The sequence below is a fragment of the Brachyistius frenatus genome, unplaced genomic scaffold (genome assembly GCF_029030835.1).
Source record: "Brachyistius frenatus isolate BFR_SWC_R1_liver_20210118 unplaced genomic scaffold, ASM2903083v1 Contig_51, whole genome shotgun sequence".
Classification (NCBI taxonomy): domain Eukaryota; kingdom Metazoa; phylum Chordata; class Actinopteri; family Embiotocidae; genus Brachyistius; species Brachyistius frenatus.
Genome location: NW_027210650.1, coordinates 1,608,414 through 1,632,331, shown reverse-complemented (window position 1 = coordinate 1,632,331; position 23,918 = coordinate 1,608,414). Strand labels below are relative to the sequence as shown.

The 23,918-nt window shown below is 42.2% G+C and overlaps 1 protein-coding gene across 1 annotated transcript in view; it reads left to right on the top strand.

Moving 5' to 3' along the window:
• The first annotated feature begins 340 nt into the window (after nucleotides 1–340).
• The window catches only part of LOC138624424 (ankyrin-3-like), a 95,364-nt gene continuing 71,786 nt past the window's right edge, over nucleotides 341–23,918 (top strand). The window contains exon 1 of the mRNA XM_069704622.1: nucleotides 341–1,167. Coding sequence (XP_069560723.1) covers nucleotides 1,051–1,167 — 117 coding nt within the window. The 5' untranslated portion in view covers nucleotides 341–1,050. The remainder of the gene's footprint in view (nucleotides 1,168–23,918) is intronic.

The following is a 23,918-nucleotide window of genomic DNA, read 5'->3' as shown; positions in this document are numbered from 1 at the left end:
GAAGTTTCATAACAGGAGCATCATGGCTGCACACGTCCTGCATGCTGTGATATGCTGGACTCCCACTGCGTGTGTTTGTGCTGCGAACATTTTGTGTGGAGTCTCATCCTCCCTTTCTTTATCTCTCAGCCGAAGCCAGCTGGTACTAAGCAGTGGTATTCACCCATCCCTGCTCCCTCCTATTTTTCCTGCTGTCCCAGCTGCTCTCTCTCTCTCTCTCTCTCTCTCTCTCTTTGCTTCCCCCCTCCTTTCGAACCCCTCCTTCTTCCTCCTCCTCCTCCTCCTCATCCTCCTCCTCTTATCTCAACCTCCTTTCTACTGTCATTTCCCTGCTGTTCATATGTCCCGGCGAGACGTCGTGGACAGAGCGTGTGTGTGTGTGTGTGGTGTGTGTGTGTGTGTACATAGAGGATAGCTCAGTGCTCAGGTGCAGGCGGTGGACTCAGGGAACCAGTCAAGCAGGCAGCAGGACCAGTCTATTAACCCAGACAACAGAGCTCTGTGCTGGGGTAGGGGCTGGAGCCTGAACCCTCTCTCTTGGACCTCCAACCCTGGAGTTCTATTCATGTACTTGTACCTGAGCTGTTTTTTTATACACTATTCTTCAACAAGAGGAACATTTTTGAGTCTGGATCATATAATTGTTTAAAGGAATTTATTTTTTTTTTTTTTTTTTCTATTTGCTATAATTGGCACTTATTTTGCACTTTGCACGCTTTGTCAGCGGTGGATTTTGAGGAGCATGTCTTGTCTCCGTCCTGCCCCAGACTGGACTTCAGCATCTGCACAGTGTGGATCGCTGAGATAGGCAACAAAAGGAAAGGGGGAAATCTTTCAAAAGGAGGAGAGGAAAGTCCCTCCTAGACTATCATCTCCTTGTCACCTGTGAGTGGCTCCTTCTCAGACAAAAGCAGAGCCGGGAAGAGGAGGAACAACAGGATCATAATTAGGCGCTCGGAGGAAAAGAGGAGACTCTAGGTCCGCGCTCCATCCCTCCGTTCATCACTCCTTCCTCCGGTTCCCACCTGTGTGGATTAATTGGGCTGGAGCATGGCGCATGCCGCCTCGCAACTGAAGAAAAAGGCGGATGAGAACCTCAACGCTGTGGAGGATGAGAAGGAGAAGAAGAAGGCGGCGAGGAAGAAAGCCCGCGAAGTGAAGAAAAAGGTAGAGGAGGAGGAGGAATGGTTGAAGAGTTCGGAAGGAGAAAATGAGTCTAGGAAGAGGGAAAGTGACGGAGGAAAGAGAGCTGACACAGGGGAATGAGCGAGAGAGAAAGGCTTGAGACGTGTCGGTCTAGTGGAGTCTAGGAGCTTCTCTTTTGTCATGATGCAGCCTCACACACACACACACACACACACACACACACACACACACACACACAATCATACATGCACATACACAAACCCCAGTGGGATAAGAGGGTGTTCCCAGTGGGAATACTGAGGGGGGTGGGTGGGTGAAGAAGACAGAGAAAGATGGATGATGTCGAGAGCTCGGTCAGGGTAGAATTAAAAAAACAGGAATCAGCTAGAGAGGACAGATTGGTATTTTAGGCAGCGGTGGTGCTATTAATATGTTGTATGTATGTGAAGAGACACTCAACATTACTGAGTGATGAAAAAAATATATATACATATGTATATATATATATATATATATATATATATATATATATATATATATATATATATATAAAAAGTGCCACTACACTTGGGCATGTTAAAGTTGTTTTCCAATCAAACCTCATATTTTCAGCTTTATCCGTCTTTGATAAAACGCTGTATTGTGTGTGAGACCGGTCCTCAGTCTGTGTTTGTGTTAACTTTTTTGTGCGAAATTGTTTTTTTAGTTTTTTTATCTCTCCTAATAACCACTTTATGTTCACACCCCACCTCCCCCGTTTCCTTTTTTTTGCCGTAAAAAGTGCGTGAATTCAGGAGACAAATGTGCACCAGAGCCAAAAGCGTCAGCAGTCACACCCTGCGGTTAGGTGTGGGCTGTTTTGTGTGCGTGTATGTGTGTTTGTGTGTATGTGTGTGTGTGTTTGTGCGTGTTTGTGTGTTTGTGTGTTTGTGTGTGTGTGCTTGCGTGTGTTTGCGTGTGTGTGTGTGTGTGTGTGTGTGTGTGTGTGTGTGTGTGTGTGTGTGTGTGTGTGTGTGTGTGTGTGTCTGCGCGCTTGCATGCAGTGCGTCATTGTGCAAGGACAAAGTTGAGACTTGACATACGAACACCTAGAAGGTGATCAATGGGTGTGACTTGAAATCAATAATCATTCTCGTTGCAGTAAAAGCTTCGTAAACATTTCAGATAAAGTGGTCGTCGACATGAAGTTCAGTGTTTGATCAACTTCGTTGATCTGCGTGTGTGGTTATTTGTGTAAATGCAGTTGTGTCTGCTTAAAATTATTTGCTTCTATGAACAAATGCTGACATTTGGTCTCGTGTGTGTGTGTGTGTGTGTGTGTGTGTGTGTGTGTGTGTGTGTGTGTGTGTGTGTGTGTGTGTGTGTGTGTGTGTGTGTGTGTGTGTGTGTGTGTGTACTTTGTGTGTGTTGACCAGCCTGAGGCAATCATCCATCCGAGGTTAGCCACCTGTCACAGAGTCAATACCACTGACCTCATTAGCATCAAGGTCAAACTGGATAGAGAGGTGACTTCCTGTGGTCACAGGAAGTCAGAGCTGTTTCTAGTTCTTCTGCAAATACAAAAGGCAATACAATGTTTGTTTTTTATTTATTTATTTGAAGACAGCAGACTCCATTATTTCATTTCAATTTTACCGATTACGTTTTTATGGTGTGACATGGTGCAGAAAATGAAGAAGAAAAGTAAAAAAAATTGTTTTAATTTTTTTTTTTTTAAAGTCCACAATAATACGAAATAAAACCATATAACAGTCACAGGAAATGTTTTGCTGATGTTTGATGATCAAACTAAACCGACGACCCATAACTTCAATAACAGACGTAGAAAAGTTTCCTCTTCCATTCATTATGTACTAACGGCACAAATTATCCGCCAAACCATAACTCCCAGAGAACATTTGGACTTTGTTGCTTCATAAATTAATGAAAATATTGTCAAACACTAAAACTGTTGCCAAAAAAACGTCTATCAGTCAACTTGTAAATTAATTTTTTTTTAAAAATAGCTCGAGCGCGAGCATTTTCTGATCTGTAACCGCTCAGATTTGTTTTGGATGGAAAGTATCGACCGACGACGGTACAATTACAAACCTCTGTGCGGTGTTTTGGCATCTTATAAGCTGTAAGACTAATGGATCCGTTTCTCCAGCTGCCCTTCCCGGATCATACGTTTCATAGTCTCACTGATACCTGAAACAACACACCCTCGACCACACTTGAGGTTTTAAACCCTTTTTTTTAGGCTTCACAGTGCCATAAAGTCACACCGCTGTCACGTTGGCTCATGAGAGACGGCATCAATCGTTTAAACTGTCGTTATTTGCATAAACAAACCAATGCTGTCATTTCCAGTCTCCTCCTCCGGTTTCTTTGTTGCTATTGGTTGTTTTGCTGTGTTTTTGCAGATGAGAATTTTATGTTCACAGCCTAAAAATTTGACACTAAAATCGATTTCAAGGCATCAGTTTTCTTTATTGTGTTGGATTCACTGCACCGAGATAATCATTATCTTTGTTGAACAGGCACCAGCGTGCACAAAGGCAGCAGTTAATGACGTGTGATAAAACTACTGCATAATGACGTGCTTTCACTTCATAGAAATTCGTTTAGAAATTGTCACATCGGGGAATCACAATAGCACGAATGTGAGCAGAAAATGGAGGCGTTCAGATTTGACCTTGACAGCAGCAGCTGATATTCGAGCTTGCGTGATCACAGATTGAGGATTTCACTTATCGAGGCAACAGGTATAGGGCGACGTGTTGCTGTAGCACGGTGAGTGCACGGTGAGTGTATAGGTTGACGTCAGCAGTTTCCCGGCGTTTGTAGCGTATCGTTGTCCAGGGAATATCGGCTATCCTGGGTGCACTCAAGGTAAATCTATAGCGCCGTCTGCCCAGGGCCAGTTCTTGGCACCGGGGGTGCAAAAAATATCCTCTCCCTTCTCGGATCACGTCGCCTCAATTACCTTTCGTGTCTTTACCTCGCCTCGCTCAACTTCATCTCTGTCTCTAACAGCTCCTGCTCATGTCAGACGTGGCTTCTTCTGTCCCTCTCAGACAATGCTGATTAAAACAGACACTACACCACACGCTCGCACTTCATATCTTAAAGGCATAGCTCCACAGTTTGTACAAATGGTTTTCCTTCTTTCTGAACATATCAGTTTGGAGTCAGGATGTGTTAGCACAGCCTAGCATAAAGACCGGAGGCAGCTGGTACCGGCGAGCTCTGTTCAAAATCCTTCGGTGCTTTTAAAGCTTTTCTAAGTGCGGCGTTAGAACTGCAAAGCGACGATCTCAGCTGAACGCCTCCAAAACTCACAAATTACCGGATTATATTAGAGCAGCAAAGATTAGTCATTTAAACGATCTGATCTCTAGCGGTTTTGATAATCGATCGGTTTGAGTCCATTTTTAAATGAAAGGGGTAAAATCCCCTTGTCTGTGTAATAATAGAATCGCTGGGCGTAGGCTGTGTCGGCTCTTCTCCCTTCATCCAATGTGAGACTGCAACAAAGAGAGGTGAGGAAGTTGATCTGCAACAAGAGCAGACATAGAAGATAAACTGATACGAGAGCCGCGAGGTACAAAAAGTCTTTTCTCTGGGGATGAAAAAAGACGCTGGAAATAGGACAGTGGCCTTAAGTGTCGCTGGGCGTTGTGTGGACCAGCGTGTGCGTTTACATAGAAAATAATTGGAGCGGCTGTTTTAACGCACGCCGTTTGGCGCCAGCGTGTTTTGTCCTTTTAGTCTTTCGGACTTTGGGAAGTGCCAGTCGGCATTTTTTCACGATTTTCTGATTTTAAAGACCAAACAACTAATTGAGAAAATAATCGACATAATCGTTAAAATGAAAATATGCATTAGTTCAGCCATAGATTATATTACATTCGGTTTAACTTTGTTGTTTTAGGGGAAATGACTGGAACATGGTCTACGATGAGTTTCTCTGTCTAGATTGAAATTCTTTTCTTTCTATCGGCCTTCCTGTCTCTCGATCTGTTTTGACCGCACACACTCTTGCTATTATTTTTCAAATCAGAGGCAACACTGCGTGAAATAGCATTTCTTTTACCGATGCGGTTAACTGCATGTTTACAGGAAGCCGAAAAACAAGAGTCATGCATTAAGAGCACCACTGAGAGCAGCGCACAGAGCGGCAGCCATTAAAGCTATTAGCTGCATGCTCCCAACAAACATGTTCGATTAGGAGCCATCCTGTGCTTATAAGCAGCGTGGCATGACCAAGTTGTGTCTCTTGCAGCATTACAGTCAGGAATGCTTTTCAGATTGCTCTGCTGGTAGGTAAACGGACTGACTGGCGCACCTTGGTTCTGACTGATTGACCTAATCATTCAGAGGCTGTCTGGTTGTGAGAGCGACTGATGAACTGCCGCCTCGCCGACAGTCTGACTGACTGATTGGCTCTGCACAGCTAAAAACTACATATCGCAGTCTTTGATACGCAGTGCATGTTAAGCCATCCTTTTCCTGTGTTTGAATCATCATTCATGTTTTAAGAATGGAAATATTTGTGCAGAAAGTGATATTTGTGCCAAAAAAACCCAACTTGCTGCATGCAGTGGAAGAGGGGAATATTGCTCTCAGCAGGGACTCCAACTGGAAAGAGGACAAAATCAGAGTGTGTAACCAGATGGGCTTCAAGGCTGGAAAGTGCAATGAAAACACAAAGTCAGAGTTGTTGGCATCATTTCTCCGTCCCCATCTCGTTTCCTTTATCATTGTGGATCTTGTGCTTTTAGTGATTGTGCGACTACAGACGGTGGTGGCTTTGCTTGACCTCTGCTCTGTCCTTGATCTTAAATATCGGCCACACAAACACACTCAGACACACACACTCAAACTCAGAATAATGTATTCTGTTTATTGTTTTTTTTTTATATGGGGAGGCGGTTCTCAGTTGATATACGAGTTACGTATAGGTCGCGATTAAATAAAGGGAAAAAAATATTGTAAATGTGGGAGGGACAAGACCCAAAATTCATTATCTCAACGTTAATAATTCAAAAGGTACCGTGGCAATATTAAAGATGTACAGATTATGTCAGAAACAAATGCATAAAACAACAAGTCAACATTTTAGGTTGTCTGATACTTTGTTTTATGATGAAGTGCCAACATAGATGGTGAACATAGTAACCTACATCCCTGCTCGATATCAGCATGTTGGCATTATCATTGTCTCACGTTGGCGTGCTTTTGTTTGGCACAGCGGTGGTTTGATTGCTGCTCGCTCGGCTACGCAAGCCGTTTTTAAACTAACGAGAAACGGATGTTGCTGTTGTTGTTTGAGAGGATGACCGAGAAAAAAAAAAACGGAGTTAATTTGAGAATAAAGACATGACGTAGGAGTGGATGAAATCCGACAAAGGTTGTATGAAAGGGATGACGGAGATCTATTATTTTTTAAGTGAGATGAGAATTCTCAGAAGGGAGGGGGGGCGGGGGGGAGTGGTGGAAATGCTGCTTCTTCTGAGGTTTATTTTTGGGAAGGACTCGATTCGAGCTTTTTTTCATCCGCTGCCTCTCCTCTCCTCCACTCTGCCTCCCCCCCCTCCCACCCCCCTTCCCCCCACCCCTCCTCACCCATCTCTCTTTATCTCCGTCTCTCCCTCCCTGCTGCACCGCTCTCCATCGATGCCTCGCTTCCCTGCATGTCTGTCAGCTGGCAGGAGGCTGTATTGTTCTGCCACACTTCTGCTTCTGGGACTGGGGGGTGGAAGCAGGGCACACACAACACACACACACACACACACACACACACACACACACACACACACACACACACACACACACACACACACACACACACACACACACACACACACACACACACACACACAGGAGGTCCCCTGTGACCAGGCATTGTACCACATTAATCCCTCGACACTTATTTAAGCCAAGATTTCATATTTGAAGCCTTCTCATTCTTCCCACTCTACATCCACTGTCTTTATCTCTTTGTCCTCCTCTCAACTAGACCTGCTGCCCATTACAATAATCAGTCCCTGCATTGTTGTCTGTCCATCTTTTCTGTATGAACACGCAGATGCTTTACATTTATGTATGCAAGGCCATAAGAAGGAGGTTTTCAGGAAAAATGTGCGAAAACGTTTTTTTTTTTTCTCCTTTTTTTGTGAAAAACTCTGCAAAAGCAAATAATACTTTCTTTGTTTCCAGCCTCTCGCATACAAATATGTGATGCTTTTATTTATCGTTTGCTATAGGAGACTCTGTATCTTTGGGTTTTGGACTGTCTTTGACACTTAATCAAAGAAGACAGCAGTATGGGCTCTGAGGAAGTTGTGATGGGCATTTACGACTCTTGCATTCCTCATGTCTGCTGCTTGTCTGCTGCTTGTCTGCTGTTTTTCCTGCAATTTAATCCACTCTTCAATTAATTAGTTAATCAATCCATCTGTCTTTCAGTCACAAAAAAGCATTTATTGCTCGTGCAGCGGTGAAACGGAAACAAATACGATAAATCACAAAGAATATAAACATATCAAAGTATTATTTAGAGCTGCAATGACCAGCTGATTACACGAGGGGATTGACAAAATAATCAGCAACCTTTTCATTATTGACATATCATTTTAAATCTCTCAAATGCAAAGATTTTCAGCTTTTCTCTGTTTGACATCTGTTAATTGAATATCTTTGGATTTTGGACTATTTGTCTGACAAAAAGAAAGACATTTCAAAACTGATATGAACATTTTTTTTTCACTATTTTCAGACTTTTAATTGATAAAAAGATTTTGCTCGTCTTTTTATGCACAATATTGATATATTATGATATTGTGAAGTTGATATGATGAGGGAACAGTTGCCTGATGTCACATCCACAAACACAAAGTAGTTGTACTATTACGAATCATGTTAATGTCCACTTGATCAAATTTGAATATTCACTTTGTTTTTAGTCTCTTGAGTGAAATGTTATGCTCTTGCGATGCTGAATGTCTCTGGTGTGTCGCTGCCTTTACATGTCTATTGTTTGGTACTGGGCAGTTCATGTTCAGTGGGTTTATTAGAGCATTTTTGCAGAAAGCAGCAACCTGCTGTGGTTGGAAATAAGGCTGATGAGGTGGTGATGGCGAGAGTGAACTTCATAGTAAAGCTGCAGCCCACAAAAGCCAAAACAGCAATCTGTAATACAGTAAAACTTCTCTATTGAGATGAGGAGAACTGCAGAGTCTGGTCATAATTTTCTGACTGTTGGTGTATTTGATGTACTTTTAATATAAAAGTACGGATTTATGCAGCATCAGCAACGATTAGTTGTACAAGCTACACAATTCTGCGGTGTGCTGCTGATTTTCCTGCAGTCATTTATCATCTGTTTGACAGTGAGAGAAGCAAACTAACAGACGAAATGAGAGAGCTGAGTCACTGAAAGATCTGACACGGTTTCATCAGAGACCTGTCAACATTAAAACTTCCTCTACTCTTCTCGCTCGTCGTTCTGTCCATTGGTGCAGATTTTTCAGTTGAAATGGTAACATCATTTTTTTCTTCGCAATGCTAAAAAAAACAAACTTATTTTTGTCATCAGAAGAATGCCAAGTCATTTTAAAAAGGCAGGGAAAAGGCTGCCAGCTGGTGCACCACATGCCAACAACATGTAATCTGACAGCACTCAGCAAAGATAAAGTTGGAAAGAAGGAATCCTAACTGAGGAGAGAACATTATGAATTATAGAATGACTCCATTACAGAGCAGAGGAGAAACACAGCAGCACAAGACTGAGTCAGGATGTGAAAGGGAAGCAAAAGAGAGCAGATTGAGCCTGAGCTGTAGGAGATTAAGAGAGGTGTTTGGTAAGAAGACAGAACAGTAAAGGTAGCACATTTCATGCCGCCCTCATGGCACAGAGATATAGTGTTTTCTGTAACATGGCTGTAAAGGGGGCTTCTGAGCCAAAGGATTGGTGCAGAGCCTGCCAAGCATTGTGAGTTGTGATTGGTGGATAGGGGAGACAAGGAGGGGTTGTTGGGGATGTGGGCGAGATGTGACACATAACACATCCCCAACATACTGCAAAAAAGGAGATATGAAGGGGGGGGGGGGGGGTGAAATCAAATAAAAAATGAAGGGCTATTAGAGAAGGCATACTGAGGGAGATGGAGTTAGATCAAGGAGAGCGATTGATGAAGTGGGAGAGCTGACTAGTGGCAGAAAAGAAAGGGAGGAAAAGTGGAGAGTGTGGGCAGAGAGAGGGAGAGAATGACGGAGAAGATGAGGATGTTGTTAGTTAGGCCTTTTATCCTCCCTTCCTCCGCTTCCCCGCAGCCCTGTTCTCTCCTCTCTCCTCTGCAGTGGAAGATCGACACTAAGAACTGGGACAGTCCATTCATTTATTCAGTACACACACACACACACACACACACACACACACACACACACACACACACACACACACACACACACACACACACACACACACACACACATCTCAGCAGATTTAGCCCATCCTGTCTTCTCATTTCACTGAACACTCCAGTTTTGTTTTTTTTTACATTTTCTACACACAGATTAGTGTTTCGCATGGAGACATCATAATAAATTATAATGATTTAATCTGACTAAAACCTGGTTGTGTTTATGCAGCTTTTACGAGCAGAGTTGAGATATGTTGCCATTCTTCTAGCTCAAATAACTCAACTTTTCACTCTAATTAAATATAAATTGTTGTAAAATTATTAAGTATAAGTTTAGGGGAAGCAAATTGTCAATGTGCCAATGCACCTATAACTATCTGCAGTAATGGCTCGGATTGGTTGCCTGGAGTCAATCCACTCACTTGTCAACAATAGGGTGCCTACAGTACCCAGAATGCAACTGGACCGCTGGCAGTTTGGGCATAGATTAAGATGTTATGTTAACAGTGGTAAATGTAATCCAGAGCTTTCCCCTTTAGTTCCCACTCTTATTTTTACTAAGAAAAAGCAACAGCTTATCCCCACAATGAACCATGATAGACTTCAGCCCCTTATGTCCCCGCATAGGATAGGAGAGTTTGGAAACTACAAAGGAGATAAAAAAAAAAATCAATAGGTATTTATTCATAAAGAAAATATTAGGATGGTACATTGTAAAAGCAAAGAAACTGAATGTTTTTATGTGACAGGGTTACAGTAATATTAGGTGGTGGAGTAAATCGATGACTGGGGAATCACCGGTCATCTGAAAAGGGAGGAAAAACAGGGACGATGTGATGTTTGGAAGCTGTGAATGCTCTCGGTGGGTGAGGTGTTGATCCATGGCACGGGTCGAGCAGGGAGTCACGACACAGACAGGATGTATGTAAGTGTGTGTGTGTGTGTGTGTGTGTGTGTGTGTGTGTGTGTGTGTGTGTGTGTGTGTGTGTGTGTGTGTGTGTGTGTGTGTGTGTGTGTGTGTGTGAGAGAGAGAGAGAGAGAGAGAGTCCTCTGTCCTGCCCTCCGCTGTGTTCTGTGGGTGAAGCGGACATTTTGAAGGTGAGCGGTGGGAGACCTGTCCGGATCAGACAGACGGACAGACAAGAAGCAGAGGGACTGACAGAGGCTTGTACAAGCATATCTCACTCATTCATGTGGCAGAAAAGAGTGAGACAGACGATATCAAACGATGCCCGGTGATGGAGAGCATCCGGCTTTTGTGCGGAGACTTTGCTGACAATGAAAACTCCTCCTCCTACCTACCACATTCATTCAGGCAAAATCAAGGCTTTAGATATCCTCAAAAATTACTATGAAGTCCTTAAATGCATCTTTTAAAGGTCCTAAAACTCTTACGGATACAGAAAATGTTATTTATGTTTGCTTTTCTAGTGTTTTAAGGTAAGATACATGGTTCTACGGCCGCAGATTTATCAAGAAAACTGGGTCTGATTAAAATGATTGGCTTCATCGTAAAGAAAAATGGTATTTCATGTGGATGACATGAAGAATATTTTCAGGCTTTTTGCCATTAAAAAATAAATAAATAAATATGGTCTTAAATTTCATCACTGGTCTCAAAAGAAGGTGGTAAATGTAACATCCTTAAACCTACCGACACCCTGGGACTATTCATTTGGAAAATCACTGTTGACTGCTGGTCTAATATCTTATGCTTATATCAAAACTGCAGTTTTAGCCAGAACATGAAATATTACGCCAGTGTTATTAAAACGGGCTCACTATAGTTTGTAACAAATCAGACTATCGAATTGCCGTAAGCCGGTCGTAAATTTTGGGCTTGCTGTAAATCGGATCCGTGGTAGTTCGGGCAATCAATCAGAGTCATATGAAAATGTGGTCTTCAGCTCATCAGTGAGATGTGAGATAAAAAAAAATAAAAAACACCTGGTGAAAAGACCATTAGGGGCTTTTTCTTAAAAGTGTGTATTTGGTCTGTTTTAGATTGCCGGTTTGACAACACAGTGAACTCGAGGAGTTCCTTTTTTAGCTCTTTAATGGACATTTTCACTGTTTTTGCCTCATGCATGATATAATAGAAGGGTAACAACTGTTATAACAGCATCCCCCACTCATCTGTGTCCCCTCTTGAGCAATCGAGAAGCGTAAAGCCACATATCAGAAAATTCTGTGGGCGTTTCATAACAGCAGTAAGCTTTTCAAAATCCCCCTCACTAAGCTCATTTCTCATAGTGTTTCAGTCTGTTTCTTGTCAGTGACCGCTCAATGAGACAATAACAAGTGAGAGTGAGTCTCGAAAGGCTGAGGTGGCAAGTTACCGCCTCTTCTTATTCTAAAGAAAACTGACTGTAGCTTTGCCAATAGCAACAGCAGTGGCACAGGAGGTGATATGAGGTCAGCGCCCACGTCCATCCATTGAAGAGCGAATTACTTCTCTGCGATACGTCATGGGAGTTAAATAAAGATGCAGAAAAAGCCAGAAGTATTACACAACATGTCTTTACAGTGAAGGTGGATGGGTGGATTTTTCGTTGCTTTCAAATCACATTTGAAAAACTTGGCAGCAATGTTGTCTCAGTCTGGATCGGGTGACCTTGACCCCCGACACCAGTTGAAAATATGCCGAATTAGCTCTGGGCACTTCCTGTTTGCAGCGTACTCATCGATGTACAGGCAACTATTAGTGAATTACTTTGACACTGAAAAATGTTATGTTTCTCAGGCAAGTTAGGACGTGTCTTTTTTTTCCATAATATCTAAGCAGATTTATTGACATTAGTTTTGCAAAGGGATAATTATTCTCTGAAAGTGAAAGTCACATTAAATCTAAAAACGTATGCATCATGTCTGTGTGTAATCTACTTTTAATGTGTCTCCTCCGTGTGCTCCCGTTTTTATACGATGAATTGTACATGAATGGCAGTCTTGGGACTAAAGGGCTATTAAACAGTTTGAAACCACTGACTTCCAGCAATTTATAAATGAGAAAAGGGCTGTTAAGTAGAGAACAAAAGGCTTTTCCACTAGATTCTGCAGTTCGGTCTTTAATTTGACGTTTGTTTCGTTAGTCTTTCTGAAAAAGTAAGGCTGTTCATGGGCTTTACTTTCCAATATTATAGGACAAATTGATATAAAGTTGACGTTAAAACTGAGGATTTTAACAAAGTTTAACCACACTAACTTTTTTAGCCTACAAAACATACACTACAGCTCCTAAAAAGTTCCTCATTGTCCTGCAGTTATTACAGACATGTCTGAACTAACTGTGACCTTGACTCGCTCTTGAACTTGCTCTTGTGCTGAGATGTGAAATGGCGTTCATTAAAGCCTCCTCAAAATATAAGTAATAAATAAGCAAATAAAGGTAAATATGGAATGATTAACATGACATAGTGTTGAGAAAAAGGGTTTTCCAAGGCTTGGTTTGTAGTTGTTAGTGTAGTTAGAAGTGTCAAAGTGAAGGTTTTTTTTCTTTTTGTACAGAATTCATACGTTCTGGTTTCACTTTAGCTCTTTATATATTAAAATGGCATCAATGTGTCTGCGGCTGGTCGGGTCAATGAGGCCTGAGAGTCCGCAGAGAGAGGAAGCAGCAATGCTGATGTTGAACATGCTTCTAAAGTGCTCTATTGATTTACTGAGCAATTCCTTAATTAGCTCCGGATTCTAGCTGTAAAGCAGTTTGTCATTGCTCATGTGGCTGTTTAATATTCAAATAAAACAGCAATTTTATAATGAAAATAACACGAACAAAGAATATTAGATGATAGTAATAATACTTTAGCATTGTCAGTGTGAATATCTTGGCATGCCATGTTAGCATTTAGCTCAAAGCACTGCTGTGCCCAGGTGCAGCCTCACAGCTGCTAGCACGGCCGTGTCCTTCTCAAATATCAATATCGCCTCACAAATCTGATATATCGATCAAGCCCTCTGCATAATGAGGGTATTATTACACAAACATGTGTATGCATGTAAGGACGGTCTGGTTGTTCATATGCAGCACACGCTTGCAGTTAATCCCTGTTGGTGTGCTGTGCATCCTGCATGCTTTTGGTCTCGGGCAGATGTTAATTTATTTATTCATGACTTGTGCCGTGTGTGTGTCTGTCAGAGAAGATTAGCCACGAGCAGCCGATGCTTTCCTTCTCCGTGGACGTCACTGTGTTTTGTCTTTTTGCCGTCGTACAGTCGACCTGAGCTTTTTAGGTTTTGAACCCACGCAGTGCAGTCCGTGTGCCCGTTGGAAAGACTTGGAGCCAACAGGATCGATGTCCGTCTATAAGTGTTTCTGTCTGATCTCCTGTTTCCCCGGTGGGCCGGCCAGCAGGATCTGCCTGCTTCTCAGTCACCATACGTGCACATACAGACGTGCACACCGCCTTTACACCAGCAACACCTGTAATCCAGCAGCAGAGAACAACGTCATCTGCTGTCACCCGGTGAGAAGAGAGCGGATCTGATCTGCCAGCCAATTGTAAGGAGGCCTAATGAGGGACAAGTGTCTAATGACTGGCGTTTCAACATCTGCAAAAGACACTAAAAATATGGCCAATCTGTGATTTTCAGCACATAAACAAAAAGGTCTCGGATCCTCAGAGTCTCTCACATGCAGCTGCATCAGAATGACAGAGAAGGAGGGAGCGCGAGAGTTTGAGGGCTGCGCTGTGTTTTTATCCTCCTCCATCTGTATCTGAAGTGCTGGGAGAATACTGAGACTGCAGTAGACCAGCAGCCAATCAGATTGCAGCACTCACCAGCCAGTCAGAGGCAGGACGACACATGCACACACACATGCACACACACACACACACACACACACACACACACACACACACACACACACACAGGTTGTCTTGATGTGCTCATTCTGAGCTGATTTCATAATATATATCCATAACAAATGATTTGGGTCTTTTTGTATAAGGGATGCACTTGTTCTTATGTAACGTATTCTTCATGCAGTATTGATAACATTATTGATTCTATATTAGATGAGTTTGGCGTGCATTAGTTACATTTCCTTATAACAAACAGAGACGGGCGGTTCTTATTGTTTACATTTTAAGGACATTTTATTTACACTGCCAACACAAATTGTCCGTCCTGCAGTAGTTGGTGTAGTACCACTGAGAGTCCACTAGGGACTGTTATAGGACTTGAAAATTAATGACCAGGCGTGTGTCTGTCTGTCTGTCTGTCTGTCTGTCTGTCTGTGTATGTCCAACATGTGGGAGTCAGCCAGGTGTGATTATGGATACTCTAACGGTGCGATAAAGTACTCAACAGTTGCCAACCTTACAGATTGTTTTGTCCGTCTCACAAACACCAAGACCTTTTCATTATTTCACAATAGAGCCGTAATAATTCATTGATTAACAGGAAATCAATTAAAACTTTAAAAAGATGTCATACTCAACAAATTGCTTCAATCATATTTCAATAAAAATGTCAAACATTATTAATAAGATAAAAACATTAGCAATTTGAATTCTCTTAATGTCATTTTTTCACCATTATTTTATTATGTAGATTAAACTATGAATTGATTAATCAAGAAAATAACGAGCAGATTAATTGGTAATGAAAATAATTGTTACATCAATGGTGATTTCTAAAGCGGTGAATTAACACGTGGGGAAATAAAGTAAGTGCACTTATAAAAAAATAAAAAAATTAAGTTTAACAAAATAAAATGTATTTTAATAAGCAGCCCTTTGATCAAAGAATGAATAAACAACCATAAGAATCTGAGCAGTCAATACAAGTTTTTTCTTGTTTTTGTTTCTCTGCGCCAAGAACATATTTCATTTGGTGACAAAAACATATTGCGGTATAATACTCTACTCTTCTGATAGAAATAGCTTCATAAATTCATTAGAAATCTTCTGGTTTGTATCAACATTGTCTCTAATGTCTGGTTGACTCTCACTGGTGTGTAACATCTGCATTCTGGAGCTCCAGATGTGTCACCGGTACCACTCGCATCACATTCACACTGCAGAGTTTAATCCAATTGTCAGTGGTTATAGTTTCAACACCAGAGGGTTCCATCCTTCCCACATGAAATCAACCCGTGAAATTTAGGAGACTCAGTTGCTATGGCAACCCCTCTGCCTCCCCTTTCTCTCTCTCGTCCCTGCCTATACAGATGTCATAAAACACCAAAGGCGGATCATTAACCTCTACGTGTGGGGGAGCTGTGTGTGTGTGTGTGTGTGTGTGTGTGTGTGTGTGTGTGTGTGTGTGTGTGTGTGTGTGTGTGTGTGTGTGTGTGTGTGTGTGTGTGTGTGGAGAACATCTTCCCGCCTCGTTCCTACCTGAAGGGACAAAACAGACAAATTCCTCTGCCTCTCTCTCAATCGATAAAAGAAGAACATGATAAACTGCAACACACCTGATAATCAATAGATCCTTTCCGTCCACTATAAATGTTTTGATGGCTGAGTTGTCATGATATTCTGCTTTTCTTCATGTCACATCTTTGTAATGTCCAAAACTTTGAGGTTTGTTGGGCTGAGAGACCTTTCAGACATGTTTGTTGTTGTTTTAGTACATTTCATAGACTAAATTATTAATGTATTCATTAAAAAAAAAAAAAAACAGTCAATAGGTTTTAAGGCTATCTTTCTTTTATGTTGTATTTGGAAAGAAATGACATGTCAGACATCATTCGTTTAATACCGGATGTATTTATTTTAACAATCCAGCATGCGACATTTCACATAAGAATGATGTGATCCTTTAAATCGTCTTTATTTGGACACGGGGATCTGATGATGATTTGCAGGCTTCGCAGACCTGAAATTGTCGAAGAGGTTTTAGCTGCAGAGGAGTGAGGGAACGCTTCAGGAGCATTAGCATGGAGTGCTTTATATGTGAAGCACTCAACCTGACATTTCCTGTCCTCTGCAAAGTCAGTATCCAGCTCTGGATCAAAGCAGAACACGTATGCATGTTGAGAAGACTGAAGACTTAGACCTTCAATTTTCTTGTTTCTTGCTTTGGGAAAACTTTACCCTCCTTTCATGAACATCCTCCGACTGTATGTGATTTTTTTTGATTTTTTTTAGACATTATCTGTTGAAATCTGCTCGTTCTGTTTTCTTTCCTTGTGTGTGTGTGTGTGTGTGTGTGTGTGTGTGTGTGTGTGTGTGTGTGTGTGTGTGTGTGTGCGTGTGCGTGTGTGTGTTTGCGTGTGGTAGAGCCCAGTATCACCGCATTACGAGAGATGGCCACACGTTTTGTAAGCCTGAAACTTGCACGCACGCAAATGCCAACGTGACGAAGGATCATCTGACCAAACGTGCCGCAACAAACTTTCCGTGAGATCAACTTGAAATGTTGATGTTTACATTTTGTTCCATCGCCCTCAGGAGAGCAAAAAAGTCGAGTCAGCTGGCTGAGGCTTTCGAAGCGTAATCCTAACCAATCCTGAACAGCTGCATTTATTGAATTGCTGTATTTACAAAGGTCTTCGTGCTAAATTTGGATGTTTGAGGCGTAAACAATTCAGAGTGGAGTAGAGGGCGGTGAGGTTCTGGTCCTGACCGTCCACTTTTCTGCAGAATATTGTTAATGCCGTCCTTGCTCATGTCACAGTGAACCTGCACTGGGGAGGCGGGGCCTGCAAAGTAGACGGCGTAGACTAACGGGACTCTCAGCTGCAGCAAAGACAAAAACAAAGAGTTTCTGTCAAAAATGTTTATTCAACATCCTTCATTATTCTTATTACATACCTGTTTTCATAACAACAGGAAAGTCTGCGCTAGTTTACTTTGCATTTACTCAGGTGATTGAAGACGATTGCATGGTTATTATACTGCAGGATGAAACCTTTCTAAAGGCAGCCGTGAGTGTTTCCCTACGTGTCATGTCATACTGACTGGTTTGACTTCAAATGATTGGGTGGTGATTCGGTGTCGAGTTCAAGGCGACTTAAACAGGAATGACCCTGTAATCTGTTAGTCGTGAGTCGAGCTCCGGCGTCGCTGGATTTGATCGTCCAGCGTTCATGCTGAGCCGTCAGTTGGCGATGGATTGATCTTTTCCTATCTTTAGATTAATGAGCGGTCAGGTCCTGCAGTCGACTCAGATCGCCGAACTGATAGATTTACTTCACCACTTTGTCCCTCTCTCATTTCAAGGAAAGAAAATGGCAGGGATGCCACTCCATGAACTCTCACTCATTATAAGATGTTTCGGAGAAGATATAAACGGGTCATTTTGCAGATTTTACACGTTTAGATCTGTCGGAGGTCTTGAGGAGAAGCGCAAAGCAATTCCTAAATCCTTCTTCTGCTGAAGAGGGAGCTTTGCAAAATCTGAGAAATTTGAACAGGCCATGTTTCTGGAGTAAACTTACTAATATAATACGAATAAAAAGCCAAAATGAAGGACGTTTAAAAACAATCTAAAGTACTAGCCAGTGACGTGTCATTATACTTATTTTAAGGACCGTTTTTGAGTTCCCTGTCTGGGTAAATAGTGTTTTTTTCACAGAGCTGAACTCCCACTGGTTAGACCAACAAGTAAACCAGTGCCCTCTGTCTCTTTAACACCTGAGGAAACTTCCAAATCCCACTAATCTCTCTGCTGGGCTCCGGCCCTCCGAGCCTCGTCTGCTTGTGTCTGGTTGATTAACCTTGACCTGCTGCACCGGTTAGTTGTATCTGCTACGAAGAAAGTAAACGGGCTCGAGCGTGTCGGTGGATTTTACCGACACCAGACAGGACACGAGTTACAGGAGTGTGTCCGCAGACACCTTTTCGTGTGAGTAGATAAGGAGATCGTTGACTGCCAGGCTTCCTCGCTGGGGTTTATTTCGGGTGCAGTGGCTTCGGTGTTCACCATGCAAGCACCTGCCCGACTCAGTGGAAGCAGGAGATGGTGGATTCAGACATGGTGAGTCAGACTGGGGTTCCTGAAGCTCATTCCACGCCGAGAGACACGCCATTGGATTACTGGAGGGAACGTTTCAATCGTCCTCTTCAGTAAATGTATAAATTAAAAAATGTATTGATATTGTTTTTAAGTGAAAGTTGAAGTCAGACCTTGAAGTAGCAAAAGGAATAGATGATGACTCGTGTGTATAGAGTATTTTACTGCTGCAGCTGTTGAGGCGAGGGCTCGTTTTAATAGTTTTAACAACTTTATATTCTGTTAGGTCATCCAATGATTCCCAACCTAGGGTTCGGGTCCTTCCGGAGGGTCACAAGATAAGTTTGTTGGGTCACGAGACGATTAACGGGAGATGAAGTCCATTTTTTTTGGACTTTTCTCTCCTGTTTAGTTTTTTATGGGTCTGTTTACAACATTCTGACTTCCTTAGCAACCTGTTGTCATGCCAGCGTGGGTAACACACCCATCATTCTCCAACAGGAGTGTGTGTCATTGTCACAGTTTGCCTCGCCTCGGCCTCCCTCGTCTGACCCTGGTCACGTGTGAACCTTTTATGCCAAGCAGGCAAAAACGTGACACTGAAGAGTATGTTACATGTTTTGGCGTGACACCACTGTTTGGGGGACCTCAGCTACCTGCAAGCTGACAAAGGCTGGGAACCACTTGTCATCTATTTTTTTTTTTTTTTTTTAATTTCTTTTTTGTTAATATTTCCCTCTCAAATATAATTAAGTTGAAAGGATAAAGCAAGACGGGATCTTTCATTTGTGCACACACTCTGAGCAGAGTTTTGTCCTCTGATCCCATGTTGCTCCTGCAGAGTTGGTTTGAGATTAACTCAGGAACTCTTCTGCCCCCCCCCCCACCTCCCTGCCTCCCCCATCATCCCCCCCCCCCACCACCCCTCCGCCTCCATGCTCTGGACTTTCTCACTGCATGCCAGGTATTTTTAGCAGTGACATAATGCCCCTATCTCTCTCTCTCTCTTTTCACTCACAATCTTTCACTCTCTGTCTCTCCCTCCCTCTCACTCAGACAGTCCCTCCCTCTCTCTCCCTCTCCTCTCTTGCCCCCATCCCTCTCTCCCTATAGCTGCCAGGCTAAGGGCTTCAGCTAGCTGCTGCTGCTGCTGCTGCTGCTGCTGCTGTTAGGGTAATTGAGTGCTCAGGTTTCACACTTTCAGCTGCAGGCTGAGAAACATGGCAGTGGAGGAGGCGGCAGAATATTTGGCAGAAGTAAGTCTTTAACTGTACTTTGCTGTGAAGTCATTGACTGTAAACAGAGACTCAGCCTCCTCTCTCTCCTCTCTCCTGCAACATTGCTGTAATGCTAACAAAAGATTGTGATAATTTACAGCAGGTGAGGGTTCAGTGATCTTGTGACTGTTACCAGGTCCTGAGATGGGACGTTGTCGGATGATGGTGTTGTCTGGGGGTGGTCGTTGATGGGACGGGTCGCAGGGACGACTCTGCTGCACCAACTCTGCTGCAGTGTGCGTGTGTGTGTTGGGTGTGTGTGTATAGTCCTGCTTGTCAGTTTGCAATCCCAACTGTTCTCACTGTGATGGAAGATTTCTGAATTCCTGTTGATTATATGTGAATGAGTCTGTACATGCAATGCTCTGTGGACACAGTTTCATGTTGCAGACTGTTGTGAATGGAGGCACCTGACCTTGGGACAGTGGCGCATGCTCTGTATGTTTGTGGAAAAGGGAATAAAAGAGCAAAAAAGGGAGTGCAAAAAAATTAAAAACTAGAAGAAGAGGAGGAAAATTGGTGATGGAAATAGATGTTTTAACTCGTTAATCCACTTTGTGAGGCAGGTATGGCCCTTGTATTAAGAAAAAAAAATCATCCCTAACCTGGTGATATGTGATGCACACTATGCAGTACATCCTTTAATACCTCATACCAGAGACCCCTAGCAGGGGGTTAATGGTATTTAAGGAGAAATAACTCGGATATGAGCTGGTAGTTTGCAATAATTGTCAAATGTGCAAAGAAAACCAATTTAAAGGACATAAATGTGATGGACTTTTGTCTCCAAAGAATACTGTTTGGCTTTAAAACTGCATGTTAAATGTTGCTTGTACACAAAAGTTGGCTGGTGATCTGTATGACGGGCACTTTGAGGGACCTCTGCGTCGTGGCTGCTTGCAGAGGGCAGCTCCCATGTTGGAATGTGCGTAACTGTATGAGTGTGTTCTGGAAAAAGGAGCGACTGTAGCATTCTTGGCATATCTCCGGCGGATAAATAAAGTTACACTGCAACGAACGCGAAGCCACCGCTGAACACGTCTCTTCTCTGATGTTATATTCAATTACAGCATTAAATTTGGACCAGGCTTCATTTTTGGTCATTTTAGAAAACAAAAATCGGAGCCTTTAGAGTATTTGTATTCATGTTGCCACCAACGAAGTCTACAGCGTCCACCAAACTTCATGCAAATTTCACCATGTTTTTGAAGCATTTTTTTTTTAACAGATCACGGGGAAGAAAATATCATCTGGTCTGCAACGTTAAAAATTTCAAACTTGACTCGAAACAAAACAAAACAAAACAAAATGTTCCCGTCATTATAAGATGGATGTTGTGTTTCCCTGCCCACATTTTTTTAGATTGTAAACCTGTTGTCTGCCAAATTCGGACTGTAACTCATGATTGTTTTCATTATTAACCAGCCTGCAGATTATTTCCTTCACTTAACACTTTATCGTTCAGCCCATAACATGCCATTAAACTCTTAAAAGCCCAATTTGATATCTTCAAATTGCTTCCCAACAGCCGGAAACATTCAGTCTACTTTAGTGATTGATGGAAACAAATAAGAAATAATCCTTTCAGCTGCAGCGTGGACACAGAAATACTGCGATAAACAACGTAGTGGCGACTGCATTCTTGGCTCCCACCAACCGATGTGGCACGGGACATCGAGCTGGAGCAACCCGAGAAGCCTGATAAGGGATTGAGGGAAAGTCCGTGGCAGGAAGACATTTTGAATAGGAAGACATTTTTATCGATTCTAAATCTGTAGCTGAATGGCCTCCATAGGTTTTTATCACAGACATTCCTGTGTGCACACATACATGCCTGCGCTGCTCTGTACAATAACAGCTCCCCATGATCCAAACCCTCTCGCTTCATCTCTTCTTACATCGTGGTTTTTTTTTCCCAACTAATATTGTAATATTGAATACGACATAAGAGTTTTGTTTTGAACAAAGGTACCGAACGAGAGTTTAATCACTCAGACTTGTAAAATAAAGTCATAATGGTTGTAAAGTGGTTACCAACCAGAAATACTGTGGATCCTTGACCTTCTTTATGCCTGAATGTAAAAAAATTAAGTATGAATTTTTAAGTTTTCATTGATTTTTGTAGCCTTCATTTTTCTTCTTTCAAATATAAGACACTGCTTAAATTTTTTTTTAAAAAATGGTTCTTTAATGTCTCTTCAAAAGGCTCTCTGGTTCCACAAGGAACCAAGACCAATCGAAGAACCTCTTCATTTAGGGGATGGCTCTTTGTGAACTTTATGTGGTATTTGATTTTTATTGGAGTTATTTGGTCATTGAAATTATGGCAGTGACTTCATTAGTGATTTATCAGCATATTACTGTCCTAATTAATAAATTAAATATATTCTATGTTTGTTCGTAGCTTTAGTTTAGCTGTGCATTTGTAATGTAAATGAAAAAAGAAAATTTTAAAAGGAAGTTATATAAAGACTTATTTTCATCATAATGTGTATCTATCGGTGTTGAGTTTACAAAACTGTGAAATGCTCTGCTGGACTCAGTGCTCTTTGGCTCTTTGGCTCTTTGGCTCTCTTTGGCTCTTTGGCTCTTTGGCCAGAGTAGTTTTTGAGAGGCTGATGCTTTGAGCTGGAATTCTGATAATGCTCTGAATTATGAGCAGCCAAGCCTGCTGCCACATTTAAGTTAAAAGGCTGGGCATCATGCCCTACAACCCTCAACAGGGTTAACAAAAAACCTCCGCAGCACACCGCATCGAGGTGTTCTGGTTTTATGAAACCAGAGGCAGCAGGAAGTCTGATGGGATGTTTTGTTTTGAAAAAGAAAGACTTTGTGTTTAGCATCTTGCTTACAAGGACAGGGACTGTTTATGCAGTCAGGTGAAGAATTCCCATGTGACTTGTATTTCGTTTTTATCTGCAGTAGATTTATAAAAATCATGTGACAGTGTGGTGGAATTTAAAGGTCAGATTTAGCAAACAGGACACTGAATGCCTTCTGCTGTTCTACAGTGTTTGACGTCAGTTGTGACAGTTTAAAGTGTCGGTGAGGTGGCTTCTGTTTTGTTTTGTGATGCTGAAGTTGTTGTTTTTTTTACAGGTTATTTGTCTGTTATGCAGAGATAGTAATGGTAATGATCAGCTGTATTTATGATGTTTGTAAAACACTTACCAGTCAGTGAACCTCTGTGTGTGTTTGTCTGATGTCATAGTCGCAGCCTGAAGTCCAGTACCCCCCCCTCCCCCCCCCTCTCCACCGCCACCACCACCCCTCTTGTGTCTGCCCCACAGAGTGGATGCTGACACCAGAAACACACAGGGTGTTTATGCGTGTGTGATGATGAACTGAGATAAGATCCATTCACTGAATGGGGGAAATGAGCTCAGCAATCAGCTTTAGCCAATAATCTGTCCACAATAACAAAGATAACGGTGCAGTGAGCAGGACGAGGACCGTCTGTAACACCAACACAGTTATTTACATCACTCAAACCTTGTATTACCCTCAGTCTCCTGCTTCATTTGGATATTGATTATGATAACGTTATAGCCGTAGTTAGAGACGAACTGGTGAACACGGTGGAGCATTTAGCAGCTAAAGGGCCAGACGTTTGACTCGGGAGTCGGTGGAGACCAAAAACAGAGCTAAAAGAGGGGGAATAGTGGCCTGACATTTACAAGATAGCCAGAAACGTGACTCCTACTGTTAGTGAATAAATCAAAGTAAAACTTTGAAGCTGAGAGTGACAAAAAATACAGGCGGCATCTACCTCTGTCCGCCGTGGAAGTTATAACCCTGAACCTTTCTTGATTTGTGTTCCTGTAAAGTAAAGATTTTCCATTATGTTAGATGTTGCTCAAATGTGGTTGTTTGGTGAATTAAATTTTCATAGATTTTAATCTCGTAAAAGCATTTTCAAATTCAATTAAATAGCCTGCTACCACCATAAGGCCTTTTTTTGTGTGTGTCTATGCCTTGTAGAGAATATTGTAGGTTAATAGGCACGTGAGCAAAGAGTAATTGGAGAGTGCCGGTCCTGTGCACTGTGTGGGGGTTTCAGTCTGACTACATGGGTGTGGCAGGCTGGAGCACAGCACTGAAATCCTGAAATCAGAGACACACACTTGACTGTCTGCCGTCTGTCTTGCCCATATTTGTCAACCTGTCTCCTCCGGCTTCACCCTCC